At 48.5% G+C, this 21,241-nt stretch overlaps 1 protein-coding gene across 1 annotated transcript in view; it reads right to left on the bottom strand.

Moving 5' to 3' along the window:
* LOC144767696 (protein BTG3-like) overlaps nucleotides 1–19,492 on the bottom strand; it is a 48,589-nt gene extending 29,097 nt beyond the window's left edge. Inside the window, exons 1-2 of the mRNA XM_078651091.1 lie at nucleotides 19,466–19,492; nucleotides 4,360–4,555 (exon numbers count right to left, since the gene is read on the bottom strand). Coding sequence (XP_078507217.1) covers nucleotides 4,360–4,532 — 173 coding nt within the window. The 5' untranslated portion in view covers nucleotides 4,533–4,555; nucleotides 19,466–19,492. The remainder of the gene's footprint in view (nucleotides 1–4,359; nucleotides 4,556–19,465) is intronic.
* Between the last annotated feature and the right edge of the window lie 1,749 nt (nucleotides 19,493–21,241).

Raw genomic sequence — 21,241 nt, 5'->3', positions numbered from 1 at the left:
AGGGAGAACTTTGTCGCAGATTGGGCAGGGCTCTTGCAGGCCGACATTTGCCTCACTACCATGTTCGCTTGTCTGCTGGTGTCAAGGAGGATTTGAGAATGTGGAAATTTTTTCTCTCTTCTTTTAATGGTGTACCTTTGGTTCGGGACGTTGACTTCCAGTGGGATGTGCAAATGTTTTCTGATGCAGCAGGCAGTGAGGGATTTGGCTTGTATTGGAATGGGAGATGGTGTGCGGAACGATGGCCGGATGAGTGGTTGAATGGTGGTCGCAGCATAACCTTTTTGGAGCTTTTCCCTTTACTGGTGGCTTTGACCCTGTGGGGGGAGGTCTTGGCACACAAGAAGGTGCTTTTTCGTGTGGACAACATGGCTGTTGTGGAGATTGTTAATCGACAGTCTGCCAGGGATGAACAGGTTTTGAAGCTCATGAGTCTTTGTGCTGGGCTGTTTGAAACACGACATTCACTTTCGTGCTTTGCACATTCCTGGGGTGGACAATGACATTGCGGATGCTCTGTCTCGTTCACAGTGGGGGAGATTCCGTGGACTGGCCAGCTAGGCGGACAGATCACCAACCCCGATGCCGATTCATCTGTGGCACGTAGGCAACATCGGGTCTTACAATTGGTGGTAGGTTCTTTATCTGTGTCTACGCGTTCAGCATATTCTCTAGCTTGAAGGGAGTTTTTGGAGTCCGGCGCTTGCAGGCGTGAGGTTTGGCGTCGTTCTGAAGACGTGGTGAAATTCATTTTAGATCTTATGGATAAAGGTCTGACTAGAGTAACTATTGCTGGAAAACTGGCAGGAATAGCTTTCATGGGTAAGTTGGTTTGGGGTTATTCTCCTTCAGCAGGTGAGATTGGCAGGAGAATGCTAGAGGGCTGGGCTATAGAACAAGGCCATTCTAGTAGATTACGGGCCCCGTTATCCTGGCAGATGCTGGCTCGGTTGATAGCTATTTTGCCTTCGGTTTGTTCAGATGACTTTGAGTCTTGCTTGTTTGCAATGTTAATGGCATTTATGTTCTTTGGGGCTTTCAGGGTATCGGAGTTGTTGGGTTCCAAATGTAAGTGTGGAATTTTGTGGCGTGATGTTTTTTGTTCAGATGAAGGGGTACATGTTTGGTTAGCTAGTTCCAAAACTGATCAGAGACAGTTGGGGAAAGGAGTGTGGTTGGAAGCACGATCTCCTAAAATTACTTGCCCTTTATTGTTGGCCCGGCGCTGGCATTCTTTATCGGGGGGTGGTGATGATGCTCTAGTCTTCCAGCATATTAATAACACTCCGGTTACAGCGTACCAATTTCGCATGGTTTTGCGCAAGGCGTTACAACACTTGGGTCTGGATGGGAATTTATATGGTACACATTCTTTTCGGATTGGTGCTGCAACTGAAGCTTTTAATAGAGGCTGGACGCAAAGGGATATCATGAGGTTGGGACGTTGGTCTTCCAACTGCTTTCAGCGTTACGTGAGAAGCCAGGCGGAGGAGGCGCATGCGTCATCTACCTTTCCATAAGCTTTAACTATGTTTTCTTTTATAGGATCTGTCGCTGGGCCCCGTTCTCCAGTGGTGACAGTCTGGATAGTTGGGCATTCCTTCGTGAAATGGGCCTGAGTCCAGGCGGCGCAGAGTTACTTCGGAGAGCTTTTGGGTTTTAATGCTCACATGTTTAACATTGTTTGGAAGGGGAAAGGTGGTATGCTATGGAAAGAGTTAATTCCATGTCTCAACAACAGTATGGTGGGTGGGCTCTGTCCTGACATTCTAGTGATTCATTTGGGGGAGAACGATCTCTGTACTACGAAGGGTGTTGTATTGTTGCGAGCTATCAAAAAAGATTTGAGTCTCATTAAAGAGTTTGGGCTGGTTGCCATGTTTTCTGGACTGAACTAGTTCCGCGTAGGATTTGGAGAGGAGCGGTAAACCCCAAAGCGGTAGACAGAGTCAGGAAAAAGGTGAATTCCGAGGTTTCTAGATGTTGCCGGTTGCTTGGTTTCAGCAGGATTTCCCATAGAGAGATACGCTTCGAGACAGTGGAGTTTATCAGGGACGATGGGGTTCATCTTTCCAGAATAGTGATGGACCTATATTTGTTGGAGCTGCGTGAGGTTTTGGCACGTTCACTGTCGATGCAGCGTTGAATTTTGTTAGTTTCTGCTTCTATTTTCCTAGCGGGGGGGCAGAAAGGGGGGTGGTGTAGTTCTCCTCCCCCCCCCCCCTGCCTTTCTGGGTGGCGGGGTTTTTGTTGTTTCGGTGCTGTTTATTGTAAAGTTTTTTGGTGAGTATTGGTCTGATTCATTGATTGACAGGTAAAGGGGAAGTTGGTCATTGCTTGAACGTTCAGGTTTTGGGGGGTCTTGACAGGGGTGAAGGGTCAGGCAGGCTTTTGGTTATCGAGGGCCTGGTTTTCATTATGTGATGGGGGTTTGTTGATGACGTAATGTGTTAAGTGATGACAATGATTTAATGGATGATGTAATGCTTTATTGATGATGTTATGTTTATAATGTTATTGTAATGTTTTAATGCTGTATTGTTGGGGGAGGGGCCAATGAATTTTAGGGGAGGGGGTGGGGGCGGGGTTTGAAGTTATTTATTTATTTAGTGAGGTCTAGTTTTGTCATGCTTTGCCAGGGTTTACATATTGTAATGTGTGTTTCCTAATAAAGCGGCCTTTTTCACACAAACATTTTGGTCTACTTTTCTCCCTCACCCCTCGCCCTCCCTCCCAATCACACATTGTAGCACTGCTCCCTTAATCCCCCCACAAGGTCAGACCCCCTGATCACCTGTGGCAGGATCCCTCCCCTTTTCTGGTCCTGTAGCGGAGGTATGCCGCCGGCGTGCCTAATTTTCCCTCATGCCTCGGCAGCGGCAGGCTGGCAACTGGTCCAGGCTGTGTGCTGCATGTGGCAGTGTGCTACACTGGCCTCCGGTAGTCCAGAGGTAGTTTTTTTTTTTTTTTTTTTTTTTTTTTAAAAACAGGGTGCCTTATTTTTATATACCTTCATGGAAAAAGCCTGGCTTTATCTTCCAAAGTTCAAATCTATCTACCAAATGACCAGCTCAGATCAGTGCACAGTAGAATAAAACCCGGGTCAGGTAGGCGAAGCCGGACCCGATGGAGGCCTGGGTAAAACACAGTCCGGAGGCAGGTGGGCCTCCTCCGCCTCCAATTGCATGCCAGCTAGGCCGGCCAGGATTGGCCCCCCTCAGGCAAGGCGAGACCACCACCCCCCAATCAGGGTCATTAGAAGATATTGAACCAGAGATCGGTTGATCTCGCAGCATTTATTTAGCTTTCTGGTCGTGAGAAACCCATATTTGAAGGGGTTCGAAACAAGTCGACCTTTTGTGTGGCAAATTAAATATAAGTCACTGTAAAAGAATTGCGTTGACTTTCTAATTTGTCAATTGTTTCTTGGTTGGCTTTTGTTTTATAATTAGATGTTTTTTGATCATATAATATTTAAATGTGGGTAAGGGTTTTGGGATGCTGGAATGTGTGTAAAGTTGAATTGAGGGGTGTCTGAGGATTTTTGGAGTGTGTTTGAGAGATTGGGGTATGAAAGATGAAATGTTATGGGTGAAGGATGTTTAATAAAATAGTTGTGCGAGTGTGGAATGCGGTGGCTGAAAAAGATTTAAACAGATCGATTTTTATTTAAATTGTTTTATATGCGATTGTTTCAATTCAATGCACTGTCAATAATGTGAGAATTGTGCATCAGTACTGACATTTTGGTGTTTTTGATTTGAATAGGGCTCAGCCTTCCTGATTTAGAGCCTAAACCCCCTTTTGTTTCTTGGAAAATCAGAGGGCAACAGGACGTTCCCCTTAAGGGTGGCGCTTAAGGGATGGACTAGAGGAGAGACACAGGTACCAGACACCAGGTCACCCATCATATTCCACATACTACAGAGAATGTTAGATGAGTTTCACAGGGCTATGTATTCTACCAACAAGGCCAGTCGTTTCGCTGCTGCATTCAGCCTGGCATTTTATGGGGCCTTCAGTCAGGGAGGTGGTAGCCAGATCAAAGAGGGATGGGTCAGGTGATGCTATATGCAGACAGGACGTTCAGATGCTAGGAGACACCTTAAGAATATCTGAGAAGATCCAAAACAGGCCAGGTGGGGCAGGAGAAGACATTGTTCCAGCCCCTGGGCAACAGGAGGTACTGCCCTGTGGTGTGGTCCCAGACTGGAGTTGCCAGACCCAGCTGCTCTAAAGTTACATAACTCCCCCTCATCACAGCTTTAAAAGCAGTGGTCCACCAAAACCCAAGAAATATTCTCAACCACTGTCCTCGGGGACTCTACAACTGCAACATTGGTGAATCCGGTCCCTCACCTGTAGGCCTGGCCCCGCATGGGGGCATCAGGGTACCAGTGGCCTTCATACTTCAGAAGCAGCAGCGATGTAAGTACCTCACCGAACCTTTCCACTCTCCGAGGGTGAAACTTTCTTCTCCGATTGAGCAACTTCAGAATAAGGCTCACACCTGCATCAATTTCAGCTCTCATCTTGGCAGGAGGTCCAGTAGAAGCTGTTGAAACAAAGTAAGACAGCTCAAATTATTGGTTAAGATGAACAAAAAGCACAAAAAAAAGCAAAGTGTGAGGGATCTGGTAATAGAGAAACCCAAATGAAAAGGCTTCCATTTGCAAGGTCAGCCATCCCAAAGTACTAGTCTTCATGAGCTGGTCAAGCAAGTGCCAGCAAGGCTTAATTAGTAGGACCAACTTCCTCAAACTAGGAGAAGCAGAATCAGCCAACTCAAGGGAGAAGGTGTAATTAGAACTGCCAGACAGCCAAAGATCACAGCAGGGCCCACCAAGCCGAACTGCACTCCCACAGCAATTCTAGCCAAACCAAAGGACAAGGCTTCGTTAGCTGGCTCAAATGAGCCTAGTCCATTAGAAGAACTTACAAGTCCAGGAGAAAACACTCAAGTGGGAGTCAAAGAAGGGTGCTGGAAGCTTTCCTGCTCATCCACCACAGCATTGACTACCCAGATATCCAGGAGACTTGTATGGATTTGGGCTTTCATTAGCCAAAGAATTATATGAGTTTTAAACTCTTATTTCCCCTCCCCCCCCCCCCCCCCCAAAAAGACCTATCCCAAGAAATTACGGCCAATTTACACAAATGAGCTCCTTGGAAAGGTATCCAAAACAGAAGCAGCTTTGGAAATAAAAGATGGCCATGTGATTCATCACAAAACTGCTCTTCTGGCCTCAAGCAAGACACACTCATCACAGTACAATACCTCTCACCCGTGGACTGTTCCAAACAAGGTCTGAACACAAGCAACCTCCCAATCGGAGGGGAAAATAGACAACCAGATAGGGCTCTCCTACCCATCTATGACCCCTCTCCCAAGATTCCGCTCAAGGTCCTAATACAAGCAGCCTCTCATCCTCCCAGGAAGGGTCCCACCTACCCATCTAGGACCCCTCTCCCAGGATTCCATGCAAGGTCTGAACACAAGCAGCTTCCCAGGAAGGGTCCCACTTACTCCCCTAGCACCCATCTCACAGGATATCAGTCCCAGCATTACTGAGTCATATGGATTTGGAGAGCATGTTTGGCTAAGGCCTGGGGTCTACTTCCAACTTCATACCAGTATTCACTGGATCTTCTAGCCATTGAGGTGAGCTTAAGGTGGACTCAATAGCTGGGAGCCTAGCCAAAGAGTTACACTGGACTACCACAGCCAATAGTATTGTAAGAAAGATTAGATAACGGTATGATAAAAAGAAGCTACCATCCCATACTAAACCCAAGTGATGACTGACCTCTTGCAAGACTGGCCAATAAGCAGCATCTCTTAGTAGAGCCAACAGTGACTTAAGGTGATCTTAAAAAGTCGTCCCATAGGATAGGTGTCAAAGGCAATAATATTTCAGATAATCAAAGGCACTGGAGGGCCATATCACCTCCTTTAGATGCAGAGAGCTGAATAGAGAGCTGCTGGGCCCTCTTCAGTCCAGTAGTGTCCAGTCTTCCCTCAAACCTCAGGTGAGGCTATAGGATAGGATACAGACAGAAATAACTTATGCCGAGAAACCAAGTAGATCTGTTCTTCGTGAGCCAGGCCAGGGAAGCAAACAACGAAGATTCCAGCAAATGGGGTCAGGCAAATCAAGAGCAACTACTCTACCAAAAGCCTAGCAACTGGGCCAGTCTAACTATTGGATTACGCCGAAAGCCAGGGTCGGATGGGCACAGTGGTCACCTGACCTTTAGCTGGCAGTTCTGTCGAAGAGGTCAGCTGGTGTGCCTTGTAAGAAAGATTATCATTGCAAAAACAACAAGTGATGGACTGAATGTGGATCAATGTCACACACTCCCCCAGTCAAAAGATCTGGGCCCAAATCCATCGTTTTTTTGCACTCCACACCACCCTGGGTTAGACAATGGCGATATGCAAATCAGCTCTGACCCTGTTGCCCCATGGGAACAGTCCAGTCCGAACTACAAAAGCCATGTCCTTCCCAGAACGGAATCAAGCATCCGAGGACCGGACCGGTTTCGAGGTAACACCTCTCTTCAGCCCGGCTAGCTTGACTCCAAGTGGTGTGGAGTGCCTGGGACCCACGTCTGGGCATCCCCAGCGCACTTAGGGCGGCAATTGCAAAAACAACAAGTGATGGACTGAATGTGGATCAATGTCACACACTCCCCCAGTCAAAAGATATTTTTGCACTCCACACCACCCTGGGTGAGAAAGATTATCATAGCACACACCATGACTGGGCATCTCCTCAGTCTAAACATCATCCCATCTGTACCAAAGCTCAAAGTCAGCTGGCTCATAATCCATAGGACAAGAGACAATCCTCCAGCCCTGGCTGGACTATCGTCCAGCCCGGAGGCACCTGCCGCCAGGAATAATGACTACAGTAATACGATATCTAGAGTGCATAGCTACCTCACATGAGGTGTCCTAGCGCTAGGTACAGGTGTCCCCAGACCAAAATACATCGGATTAGAACATTGGGAGCACCACTGAAGACAATGAAGTGCTCTGGGATTAAAATCCCCTCTGGCTCACTGAGGCCTTTGCTTTATGTTAAAACATTCTGCCCTCCAGTGGTGGAATGTTCGAATAGCCTTATAGCCCTCCATAGCTGGGCTATACCAGCCATTAAAGGAAGCTCCCTTGTTACAAACCTCACCGTAGGCCTTTAACGCTGGAACGGGCCTTTAGTGGTCAGTATAGCCTGCAATGGCGGGCTAGAAGGCTATACAAGACCCCCCTCAGTGTCCTGAGCTGAAAAACACAGAAAAAACAAATATTCTGACGAACCAGTAAGGGCCGAGCATTCCACAACTTTGGCGCTCAGCCAAATGAGCTCCCACCAATACACACCTTCTTGACTCTGGGAACCATCCGCATATCCCCTGCCGATCTCTGGTTCCTCAACGGTACATAAGGTCTAATATATGATTGAAGGTACCATGGACCTTTGGTAGTAAATGCTTTGGAAAAACAACAAGGCCTTAAACAAGGATCTCAGCTTCACCAAAAGCCAATGAGCTACTTAAACACCACCCCAATCAACGCCTGCTTTCGACAGGTTTAGTGGGAGCCACGCAGCAGCATTCTGAACTCTTTGGAGTCTCTTGATCCTGCCCAGTGTGCCTTCTAGGTACGCGATATTGCAGTAATCTAGTCTTGACATGATCAAGGCCTGAACCGCTGTCATTTTGCAGACTGGTTAAAAGTAATATTTAATTTAACATCAAGGGGATCCCTTCCCTTCAGCTACGGCAGAGGCGTCAGTGAGTGCTGCGTCAGGGCCAGTAGACTTCAGACCCAAGAAGAATCACCCTGAAGCCCCTGAAATGCCGAGGCAGAGGATGGCGTCTGTGACCCTTACCCAACACAATGGCTTGTCAGTGGGCTGAAGGAGCCTTTGACGCCAAGGTGGCGCTGTGGAAGAAAAGTCCAGTGCTACTCCGAATAATACTGTCCGTTATTCATGGCCTGCTCTGGTTGCCATGTTCCGCACTTTGAATTCTCTTGATTTTACAAACTAGAATCATTGTTTTTGTTTTATCTTCATAAAGTGAAAGCTACACCATTCACAGACCTTAGCATGGTAATGGTAAGAAGTATAGTATGAACCTCTAAAGAGCCCCGCTCGAGTGTGAACGCTACCCTAGGAGTGTGCAACCTCTGTTTCCAGAGAAGAGCTTTAGGCAAACTACCCACAGAATGAGATTTATAGCAACAGTAAAGGGGGTGCTTGGAACTCATAACTTACTTAACTTAGCATTGGACATGGTCCCATTGTTGCATTAATTCCCAACTTCACCACCCCATACCAAGAAGTTTCTAGTACATACTTCAGGTAGCCCACAAGCCATCTGACAGGTCATCTCTAGTTTTGCTGGGTGTGGCATAAGAACAGGGGGAGGGGGCCACTTGCCAGCTGATGAGTGGTGGAGAAGTGTGGCTCACTGGTTAGAGGAGGCAGACCCTGATGCAGAGGTCAGACCCGGGACTAGGGTTCAATTCCCGACGCGGCAGAGTCTTGAGCCCAAATGGTCACGGACTTGATAATTCTCGCCTCGGTGCCTACTCGAATCATGGGTTCACACTCTGCAGCTCTGGGCAATAGCTTGCTTAATCTCCACTATGATTCATAAAGGGGGTGGTGATGGACAGAGTATCTGAATTAAGCAGAACACTCCTACCCAGTCCAAAGATCAGGGCTTGATCCATCACCGTTTTTTAGCTCACTGCACCATCCCAGCTCAGAACCTGGCTACATGCAAATTAGTCTGACCCTGGCCCAGTGCATCATGGGAACAGGGCAGACCAAACTACCAAGCCAATTCTTTACTGGAAAGGAAACAAGCTTCCGGGGACCGGTTTCTGGCATTACAGCCGTCTTCGGCCCGGCTTGCTTGAATCCTGATGGTGCAGTGAGCAAGGGACTCACATCTGAGCATACCCTTCCACACTTGTGGTGGCCAAAATGATTCATAAAGGGGGTGGTGATGGACAGAGTATCTGAATTAAGCAGAACACTCCTACCCAGTCCAAAGATCAGGGCTTGATCCATCACCGTTTTTTAGCTCACTGCACCATCCCAGCTCAGAACCTGGCTACATGCAAATTAGTCTGACCCTGGCCCAGTGCATCATGGGAACAGGGCAGACCAAACTACCAAGCCAATTCTTTACTGGAAAGGAAACAAGCTTCCGGGGACCGGTTTCTGGCATTACAGCCGTCTTCGGCCCGGCTTGCTTGAATCCTGATGGTGCAGTGAGCAAGGGACTCACATCTGAGCATACCCTTCCACACTTGTGGTGGCCAAAATGATTCATAAAGGGGGTGGTGATGGACAGAGTATCTGAATTAAGCAGAACACTCCTACCCAGTACAAAGATCAGGGCTTGATCCATCACCGTTTTTTTGCTCACTGCACCATTCCAGCTCAGAACCTGGCTACATGCAAATTAGTCTGACCCTGGCCCAGTGCATCATGGGAACAGGGCAGACCAAACTACCAAGCCAATTCTTTACTGGAAAGGAAACAAGCTTCCGGGGACCGGTTTCTGGCATTACAGCCGTCTTCGGCCCGGCTTGCTTGAATCCTGATGGTGCAGTGAGCAAGGGACTCACATCTGAGCATACCCTTCCACACTTGTGGTGGCCAAAATGATTCATAAAGGGGGTGGTGATGGACAGAGTATCTGAATTAAGCAGAACACTCATACCCAGTCCAAAGATCAGGGCTTGATCCATCACCGTTTTTTAGCTCACTGCACCATCCCAGCTCAGAACCTGGCTACATGCAAATTAGTCTGACCCTGGCCCAGTGCATCATGGGAACAGGGCAGACCAAACTACCAAGCCAATTCTTTACTGGAAAGGAAACAAGCTTCCGGGGACCGGTTTCTGGCATTACAGCCGTCTTCGGCCCGGCTTGCTTGAATCCTGATGGTGCAGTGAGCAAGGGACTCACATCTGAGCATACCCTTCCACACTTGTGGTGGCCAAAATGATTCATAAAGGGGGTGGTGATTGACAGAGTATCTGAGTTAAGCAGAACACTCCTACCCAGTCCAAAGATCAGGGCTTGATCCATCACCGTTTTTTAGCTCACTGCACCATCCCAGCTCTGAACCTGGCTACATGCAAATTAGTCTGACCCTGGCCCAGTGCATCATGGGAACAGGGCAGACCAAACTACCAAGCCAATTCTTTACTGGAAAGGAAACAAGCTTCCGGGGACCGGTTTCTGGCATTACAGCCGTCTTCCGCCCGGCTTGCTTGAATCCTGATGGTGCAGTGAGCAAGGGACTCACATCTGAGCATACCCTTCCACACTTGTGGTGGCCAAAATGATTCATAAAGGGGGTGGTGATGGACAGAGTATCTGAATTAAGCAGAACACTCATACCCAGTCCAAAGATCAGGGCTTGATCCATCACCGTTTTTTAGCTCACTGCACCATCCCAGCTCAGAACCTGGCTACATGCAAATTAGTCTGACCCTGGCCCAGTGCATCATGGGAACAGGGCAGACCAAACTACCAAGCCAATTCTTTACTGGAAAGGAAACCAGCTTCCGGGGACCGGTTTCTGGCATTACAGCCGTCTTCGGCCCGGCTTGCTTGAATCCTGATGGTGCAGTGAGCAAGGGACTCACATCTGAGCATACCCTTCCACACTTGTGGTGGCCAAAATGATTCATAAAGGGGGTGGTGATGGACAGAGTATCTGAATTAAGCAGAACACTCCTACCCAGTCCAAAGATCAGGGCTTGATCCATCACCGTTTTTTAGCTCACTGCACCATCCCAGCTCAGAACCTGGCTACATGCAAATTAGTCTGACCCTGGCCCAGTGCATCATGGGAACAGGGCAGACCAAACTACCAAGCCAATTCTTTACTGGAAAGGAAACAAGCTTCCGGGGACCGGTTTCTGGCATTACAGCCGTCTTCTGCCCGGCTTGCTTGAATCCTGATGGTGCAGTGAGCAAGGGACTCACATCTGAGCATACCCTTCCACACTTGTGGTGGCCAAAATGATTCATAAGGGGGGTGGTGATGGACAGAGTATCTGAATTAAGCAGAACACTCCTAACCAGTCAAAAGATCAGGGCTTGATCCATCACCGTTTTTTAGCTCACTGCACCATCCCAGCTCAGAACCTGGCTACATTCAAATTAGTCTGACCCTGGCCCAGTGCATCATGGGAACAGGGCAGACCAAACTACCAAGCCAATTCTTTACTGGAAAGGAAACAAGCTTCCGGGGACCGGTTTCTGGCATTACAGCCGTCTTCGGCCCGGCTTGAATCCTGATGGTGCAGTGAGCAAGGGACTCACATCTGAGCATACCCTTCCACACTTGTGGTGGCCAAAATGATTCATAAAGGGGGTGGTGATGGACAGAGTATCTGAATTAAGCAGAACACTCCTACCCAGTCCAAAGATCAGGGCTTGATCCATCACCGTTTTTTAGCTCACTGCACCATCCCAGCTCAGAACCTGGCTACATGCAAATTAGTCTGACCCTGGCCCAGTGCATCATGGGAACAGGGCAGACCAAACTACCAAGCCAATTCTTTACTGGAAAGGAAACAAGCTTCCGGGGACCGGTTTCTGGCATTACAGCCGTCTTCTGCCCGGCTTGCTTGAATCCTGATGGTGCAGTGAGCAAGGGACTCACATCTGAGCATACCCTTCCACACTTGTGGTGGCCAAAATGATTCATAAAGGGGGTGGTGATGGACAGAGTATCTGAATTAAGCAGAACACTCCTACCCAGTCCAAAGATCAGGGCTTGATCCATCACCGTTTTTTAGCTCACTGCACCATCCCAGCTCAGAACCTGGCTACATGCAAATTAGTCTGACCCTGGCCCAGTGCATCATGGGAACAGGGCAGACCAAACTACCAAGCCAATTCTTTACTGGAAAGGAAACAAGCTTCCGGGGACCGGTTTCTGGCATTACAGCCGTCTTCGGCCCGGCTTGCTTGAATCCTGATGGTGCAGTGAGCAAGGGACTCACATCTGAGCATACCCTTCCACACTTGTGGTAGCCAAAATGATTCATAAAGGGGGTGGTGATGGACAGAGTATCTGAATTAAGCAGAACACTCCTACCCAGTCCAAAGATCAGGGCTTGATCCATCACCGTTTTTTAGCTCACTGCACCATCCCAGCTCAGAACCTGGCTACATGCAAATTAGTCTGACCCTGGCCCAGTGCATCATGGGAACAGGTCAGACCAAACTACCAAGCCAATTCTTTACTGGAAAGGAAACAAGCTTCCGGGGACCGGTTTCTAGCATTACAGCCGTCTTCGGCCCGGCTTGCTTGAATCCTGATGGTGCAGTGAGCAAGGGACTCACATCTGAGCATACCCTTCCACACTTGTGGTGGCCAAAATGATTCATAAAGGGGGTGGTGATGGACAGAGTATCTGAATTAAACAGAACACTCCTACCCAGTCCAAAGATCAGGGCTTGATCCATCACCGTTTAGCTCACTGCACCATCCCAGCTCAGAACCTGGCTACATGCAAATTAGTCTGACCCTGGCCCAGTGCATCATGGGAACAGGTCAGACCAAACTACCAAGCCAATTCTTTACTGGAAAGGAAACAAGCTTCCGGGGACCGGTTTCTGGCATTACAGCCGTCTTCGGCCCGGCTTGCTTGAATCCTGATGGTGCAGTGAGCAAGGGACTCACATCTGAGCATACCCTTCCACACTTGTGGTGGCCAAAATGATTCATAAAGGGGGTGGTGATGGACAGAGTATCTGAATTAAGCAGAACACTCCTACCCAGTCCAAAGATCAGGGCTTGATCCATCACCGTTTTTTAGCAATCTCCACTATGGCCCACCGCGGCGGGATGCCTGGTCTTCACCTTGGGGATGCCTAGTAGGGGTAATCTCGCAGGGAAAGCCAGGACGGGTTCCCAAAGCAAGCGCTAAGAGACCTGTCGGTGATTTGGCGCTATATAAATCGAAATTAACATAACATAACATGAGTGGTTCTTGCCTACAACCCCCTGAGGGACCGTATCCAGGCATGCAGGGTCTGGCACAGGTACTGGAGGTCACCTGACAGCAGAGGACAGTGGTTTTGGCCCACAACCCCACCCCCCTCATCCCCCAAGAGGAGATCTATAGGGCTTTCAGGGTCTGGTACAAGTAGTATAGTCACTTGCTGACTGAGCAGTGGCTGTAGCCCACAACACCCTGAGAGGTCATCTCCAGGCTTTCACAGTCTGGTACAAGTACGGGGGGGTCACCTGCCGGCTGAAGACAGTGGGTCTACTCCACAAACCTCATTCCATCATCATGGTGACATTCCAAAATGAAGAATGCCAGTCTGTAGGAAAGTGCCTCTTGAAATGGTTACCTCACGCTTTTTGCCTGGCATCTGCTGCAATTTTGACTGAAAGTGTGCTGGGTTCCTGCTGACCAGGTTCCCAGAACCAGTGTTCTTTCCATAAACTGTACTATTGTTCCACAATTGGCACTACTTTAGGTACTAGTGTAAGTCCCTAGTAAGTTATACTCCTGGTACCTAGGGCATTGGACCTAAAGGGGGTCCCTAAGGGCTGCATCACGAATTATGCCACCCTAAAGGACCCCCTCACCAAGCTCATGCAAACCGCTATCACAGCCTGCGTGTCTTGGTGCAGAGAAAACCCAAAGAGTCAACTTGGCACACATTCATCGACGGGGTCCGGTAATTGAGGCAGACCACAGGTACCAAGAGGATGCTTGACTGCGCTGGCAGTGTGCCTATTCAGCCATCACTCCCTCCCGAGACCCATGATGTGATTAGTGATCACACCTCATAGCTGTTGGGTGCCGAACACCACCAGGTACCCTGCACACAGCAGGTTAAGTTATTTTTTCACATTTATGACCACTAGGTCAGGGTAAGCCTTAGCGCGCTCATGCTGCCGGGGTCTGCACACTGGTCCTGATGAATGCCTAGCTAGTTTGCACCCAGATAGGCAGAAACATGTTGACCACACTGAGCGTGGCACAGCTGAAATATCGATCCAGCTTTTCAACCGCCCGCTTTCCTTAACCTTGCTGGGTTGGTCTACGAATAAAATTCTCTCAGACACAACCTAGTCACTTCTCACATCACTTGATCACTCACACAAAATAACCTGCTCCGCAGTAAATCTGGTGTCGAAGCACACGGGGGTGTTTCGGTCCTTCCTGGTGGGGCCCGATGATGAGGCATGTCACCAACTAGGTTGGTGAGTGAGGGCTTTCTAAAGAATCCATTGTGATTCTTTTTACAACTTCTACTCTCTCAAGGAAACTACACTCTTGTGTTGCTTTGGAACACATTCCGGTGTGCCATGCCCATCAGCACTACATGTGGCATAGTTAAGACACCCCTATGGAAGGACTTACAGCCCTATGGCAGGGTGCACTACACCCATGTGGGGGCATATTTGAGGATGGATGTGTCCCGGTGATAACCAAGTTCAGCATTAGATAACACCAGTGCACAAAAAACCATAACGTGTGCATGGGCTGGAAACCAACCATTAAGAGTTGCCTTGTCACATGATAGTTTCACTGTACCCCAAGTGTTTGGTACCAAATACCTTGTATTAATAAACACTTACTGATGCCTGTACTCTATTATTAAATGCCACAAAGAGCAGTTTAGAGGTACCCCTTGAAAATCTACTGACTACTAGTGTGTTGACTGACTGGTCTAGACCAGCCAGCCACCCTAGACAAGATTCTGACCCCTTTAGGTGAAAGCCTTTGCTTTCAGAGGCCAGGAACAGAGCCTGCTATGGGTAGAGGTGTTCCCAACTCCTTCAAGCAGGATGGACATTGCAGGGTGGGAAGCTTCAAAGGCTCTGCGGCCTTTGATATGTGACCCTGGGCCTCTCCAGATAGTGGAGGTGCCCAACCACCTGCCCTGTACCCACTTTTTGGCAGAAGTCAGGCGTGAAAATTAGTTAGATTAGGACATCCGCCCACATTCACCCAGCACCTCCCCTAGGGTGGGCCAACTGATGCAACCTCACTTTTCAGATTCTGCTATATTGGTTTTTGCAAGAGTTAGCCTTCTAAGGTCAGTGTTATGCCCACTTCCCACTGGAATTGGTAATATAGTGGGTATAGACACCTTAATTGGCTACTACCCGCCACTCCCCATAAACACCCTTAAATTAAGTACTTAGGTGGCACCACTGAACCCAAGAACTCTGATTAGACAGAACAGAAAAAAGAAAAATCACTGCCTGGCAAGAACTACAGCAGAACTTTGCCATGAAACCCTGCTGTCCTCAGCCCTCTCTCGACTGTCGCCACAGTGACTCATCCTGTGAGCTGGAGAACTACCAAAGCCTTGGTAGCCTGCCAGCACTTCAACCATCATTAAAAGTCTTCCTTGGAGTAAAGAAGCGAAGCCCCTGCAGTCACCTATAAGCAGAATCCGGCCAACCTCCTTCCAGCTCCCCAGCCCAACCGACACTGCAGATGACCAGGAGATGGCACATGCTCGGGAAGGTCAGATCTGTCTCCCCACTGAGTGTGAAGACATCCGGACTAACCAGAGCCCTGCGGTACCAATTCCCAGGTTACTGGATGCCCTGCACTAAACAACTATGTGTGTCTAACCCAGATCCTAGCTGCACCAGGACCAAGCAGCAGTGAAGGGACATCAGCATCACTGAGACCCACTTCGAGAGTAATCCAGGCCCCTGTCAGTGTTTTGTCCCCAACCATGAGGTGCATCTTTGCGCACCCAGCCGACCTAACCCCTCTGCACCTGAGCCACCTGACCCGGGTCCCGATGAACCATCTGTGCACCCATGCTCCAAGACCCCTTGCAACTTGAGCCCCCTTTGGGAGCCCTTCGACTCGCCTGCAAATCCTCCCGTGCAGCCTCTTCAGGTGGCCCCATTCTCCATAGCATCAGCTACCAGCCTCACCAGCCCCCTGCTCCTGGTAGAACCCTGGTGGTTGCCAAAGAAATGCTGGTATTTTTTTTTTTTTTTTACCTTCGCCCACTACTTAAACGATTCCAGAGGATGAACGCCTGAAATCAACTGTACCTACCTTTATGCATCTTCCTCCCATAGGGTTGCTTTGTGTGTAAAAGCGCATAGGTTTAAATGCATTACTTACATGTGCATATTTTTGTCGAAAACTGTACTTACGTTGAAGGTCTGGATTCTGAAATGTGTATAAAAAGATAAAATTTGTATAAATTGGTCTCGGATTTATTCTTTGACTGTGCGTCTCATGTATTACCTCCGTGTACAACAAATGCTCAGCACTACCCGTTGATAAGCCCAACTGCTGGTCCACACGCCCACAAAAGAGCATTAGTATGATCTACTTCAGCCTCTGTAAACCACTTGGAGACCCACTGGACTCTGGAGTGTACTTAGTTAAGATGGAACGCCATCATGGAAATAACTGGTCATTAACAGAATGAATTTGTGGAAAAGCTTTCCCAGGCCTGGGGTTGAATCTTGGTTACCAGAATTGAATAAGTGGTCTGGGGAGAGAAAGCTTCAGATAAACAATTCCTAGAACAGGAATGGTAAGAAAAAGTTTAGGAAAAATAAACCGGCTGTGATATGGAAGAGGACTGTGCCAAGGAGCACGTACTTTAGAATGGGTAAAAACACTTCTAGGGTCCTGGGACATTTCTAGGTGTGAGGTTTAATTCATACGAGAATTGAGAGCCCTCAAAATCATAACATGAGGGCAACCCTGCAAGGACAGCTGCACTCCTGGCCATGTCTCTTTAGTGTATCACAAATATAGCTTGCGATTGGTTACTTTCTGCTCTTGTACTGCCTCACACGTTCACTGGTCTGCAGACACATTAGATGGACTTGACTTAAGGTTCAGACTGGATACCATTTAAGGTATACATATATTGTACAGTCGCGCTTTCGCTTTGACTGCCAAATAGACCCACTAGAGAGGCCATCCAATGAAGGGGAAAAAACACAGGTGACTTACCCCGTCCTGCATGCTAACCACCAATAGGCATTCTAGAACGCTGCTGGTTTCATGACGTCAGCTAGGGTTGTGGGATGTATTTTGGGCCACAATTGAAGGAGGTCACTTTAAAGTGGGACATGGGATTGTTTTTTTATAGATGTCGTCATTGTGTTGAGTTTAAATGACTTGCTCAGTTACTTTTTGGTGATCCCACTGCAGCTCAAAAGGAGAAAGACACGAGACATAAGGAAGGGGGGGGCACAGTGAGTGGGGAGGGCTCAGGAACGCAGGAGCGATTGCACGCACATATGGCAGAACACCATGAAAGGGTCTCCGGGTGCTGCTCTGAGTGACGTCGTCTGGGCAAAGCAGTTTTTTTGGGGGGGTTTTCGTGAAATTGTTGAGGAAATCTGGACATGCAGTTTGAGAAACCTGAGGAAAGGCATTGGCTGCAAACTAGAGCCGGCTTCAGTGCCCAGACCTCTGAAGGACGCCTTCAGGAGACCCTTACCCCCGAGGGGTAGGGCGAGTTAGGCAGACATGAGGTGCAGTCACAGGAGCCCAGGGCAAGCACCTGTGGGCGTGGTCTCTGCTCCTAGGACAGGCCTGGCACACTGCCCACTTCTGAGCCCTTCAAAGTCCTTGAATTTGGAGGAGCGGGTTTTAATTCAGTAAATCGGTTGAATCTGCTATTGACCATTGCGCGCATATTATGAGCTAGTTTACGGTCAGAGCCAATATCCCACCAGAGGGAGAGGCGAGGGCGAACCTAAAAGGCACGAGAAAAAAAAAAAAAGACGACAACGATGACAGGCCGCACCCCCTTACTCCTCTTAGGGTAGGAGAGGGAATTCGTTTACCTTCCTAACTGCCAGGGGAGATTTTTTTTTTAGTATTTAGAAAAAAGTGCACAGTAAAATGCCCCCCTGGGAGTATTAATCCTCCTCCCACCTCCTGTGGAAAAATCACTTTCATGATTTGTGAAATAAGCCTGCAGCTCCGAGCTCGTCGGAGCCCCCGCTCTCCCTGAAGAAAGAGGGTCTGTCTGGGGTTGCAGAGGTCTGGGGCCTGTGCTGTTGGGATGCATGGGTGCTTGGGCGGGAAACCCTTTATTTGCTATTCTGTGCCTATGTCTAAAATAACTTCCCCAACCACTCAAACCTGGGCTAGATCCGGGATAATGATCACTCTTTCAACTCCCATCTACAGTCGGTGGGTATGGGTCAGCCCGACCAGCGCAGGGCTCGAGACATCCAGGTAAGTGACACAGGGCTGACGTGCGTCTAGTATGGTTATTACACAGTAATGTCAAATCAAGAATACATTTTTGGGCCTTCACCAATTCCTAGAACAGAGCAGCCGGGAAGACGTTTGTAGTTCATAATGGCTGCCTAGAGACTCCCTTATACTCAGTGAAACGCCTACACTCATAAGGACTGTCTTGTCCATCGCGCTAAAGCACCACCCACTGCACAGACACGGAATAACTGAAGACATCTACCAATGGAAGGCCTGCATTTAGTCCCCTCTGTGGCTTCCTGCCAGCTGCAGAACATGAGGCCTCTTGACGTCACGTCTCATGACAGTCAGATACCTCAGGAAGTGCCAGCAGATCACCTCAGCAGCAGCTCTCCCGCCAACCCAGGCCTGCTCACGACCATACACTCTAAAGAACATCCTAGAACGGACAGCCCAGGAACCAACTGAGTGACCTATAATCATAGGAAAAACCATAAGGGGCCGTGCAGAGCGGCCTAAAACTGCATGAAAACCATACATTGCCTGCCTGTCCTATGCTTCTTCAGCCATAAGACTGCTAAGCGCTGCCTCCCACAACATCCCCTCTCCTCGGTGGTCATCCTGCACGAGATTTCCCACACAAGACCAAGCAAAGGCAACACTTCCAACCGCCCAGCCCACACTGTAGGAAACTTCCCATCAGTCGAGCGCTTCAACACCTCCACACAGGGATAATAAACCTTAACAAATGCCACACTGACGGGGTTGGTAGAGACGGAAATGCATTATCCTTCGACTAAGGGACATCGGGCCGAAACGGCCGTAGGCCGCTTTATTCCTATAGCGGCATGTAAACACGCACGACAGGTCCGGGGTTACAATCCTAGACAACCACGGCCGCCCACTGTGAATTAAACCACGATTGGATCTCCTATAAAACCGACCACAGCTGCGTGACAAAGTCACAACACAGTTAGAAATATATAGAATAAATGCAAGTGTTATAATCCTGTATCAATGCTAGGGTCATTTAAAAACCGCGAAACCTTTCAATACAAACTTTGAAAACGAAATCTTCGACACACCCTCTTTTAGAAATAGTGTACTTGAGGAACGGAACGTGTGCAGCTCGAGGGTACCTCAGAATACACCCATCCTCCTCTCTCTATAGCAACAGGTACGTTCGAAGGCTGCCTCTAAAACAAACGTAACACGCTCCCCCTCCGATACCTGCTGTGGGCCCGTCCGTGGAACAGGACCGTACTCCCTCAGCCCGGTTTAAAGCCTCCCGGGAGGGCCCCGCACACCTGACTGAGACAGGTGGGGCTTCGATGACGTCACTCACACATGCGAGGCAGCTGAGGGGAGATCGTCGTCCATCTCCCGGTCCACGCCCACCTCTGTCCTCTTTTCTAGGGGTTCAGCTATGTGCCCAAGAAGACCCGGGTTATCACCTCCTAGGAAAGGAGCGCCATCTTCTAGAGCTCTCACTGTACCTAGTGCCACACTTGAGAATATCCATACCAGGAATTTTATTTTCATTGCATGCTGGGAGTTGTAGTCCCTTTCTTAACTCATTATAAACCCCAGAATTCAAAGACAATTCCTGGACTGGTTCAGCTACTCACACATGAAATTTGGAAACTTTTACCACCCACGACTGGTATTACTACATGGCAACTAAGTTGCTTTGCATTAAACATATGCAATCTTTATTCACCCCAACCTAAAAAAGAGGGCCTCAAGCACAGGGCGCCATGTCACCAGGACGCCAGGCACTATGTCCTAGCCAGAGAGCCATTTAACCGGGATACCAGGCACTAAGAGGCTTATTTACAAGCCTCTTGCCCCACTTCTGCGTCATTTTTAACATGGTAAAAGTGACGCAAAAGTGGCGCATGGGGCTTGTAAATCTGCCCCTAAGTCTTAGTTTGTGTTTACTTAACATTGTAAGCTGATATTTACATTCATTTCATTTGATGACAGTGAATCAAGGCTCCAGATGCCAGAATGCATTAAAAGGATAAATGAAAACCTGGACACGAAAATAGTGTCCATGTGACAATAATTGCCCTTTAAGTATGAATAGAATTCCCTGTCCAATTTTCAGTTTGCTTCCAGGTACTTGTGATCCTAGATTTTTCAGGCAAACAGCAAACCTGCAAGTGTCAATATAACATCAAGCAAACCCATGATTGGGCAGAGCAGAGAGAGGGCAAGAAAAACTCCCCCAGCTGGGGAGTCATATTTCAGGTTTTAGTTCACATCTTCTGCACATATAGAAAGAGGAATATGCCTCCCTGGATTGTTTTTGTGCGGGAAGACAATTGTGCCTGCATGGCAGTCACTCTGGCACAATGGTGCAAGGGTGCCTGAGTTGGTGCTAGGCTGCCAAAAGGATGCCAATGCAGGGTAAAGGACAGGAATGTGCCGTATTGCCTTAAATTCAGCATATTTCTGCCCTTTCTCTGTCACGCAGTGCAGCACAGTGAGGTGACTTGCTGTGATGCACTGCGTGACTTACCCATAAATAGCCCCCGCCCCACATCGGAAAGATTCAGAACAAGGTAAACCAGGTGGGGAGTGTCTGGCAGTGGATCTACATCTTCCAGTCTTGCCCTCTGCGTCACATTTAATTGCACCGGGCACCAGCCACTGAGCAGAGCATCGGGCACTGCCACTCTTTCTTTCACAAATGAAGCACTGGGGTATTTGAATAAAGAGGCATGAGTTGGATTTCAGACTATGCAGCATTAGTATTTGGCACGCTGATGCTGGCCGCTGGATTCTGAACAGATTTGTGGGCACCAGCACTTATTCTTCTACAAATTAAACACTGTTTAGCCTAAGTCCTGGCTAGTGGATATTCCACTTTCCATATAGGCTTAGAAAACAGACTAGGAGGAGGGTTTGATATTCTAAACACAACCCCTCTGCACTCTTTATGAGGTTAGAGGTAAAAATACAATACAAGTCACTGAGTTAATATACGATAAGTTGCACAGC

Source organism: Lissotriton helveticus, chromosome 7 (assembly GCF_964261635.1).
Source record: "Lissotriton helveticus chromosome 7, aLisHel1.1, whole genome shotgun sequence".
In the NCBI taxonomy this organism is placed as follows: Eukaryota; Metazoa; Chordata; class Amphibia; order Caudata; family Salamandridae; genus Lissotriton; species Lissotriton helveticus.
The sequence above is the reverse complement of the archived record's forward strand: the minus strand, read 5'-3'. Positions and strand labels throughout refer to the sequence as shown.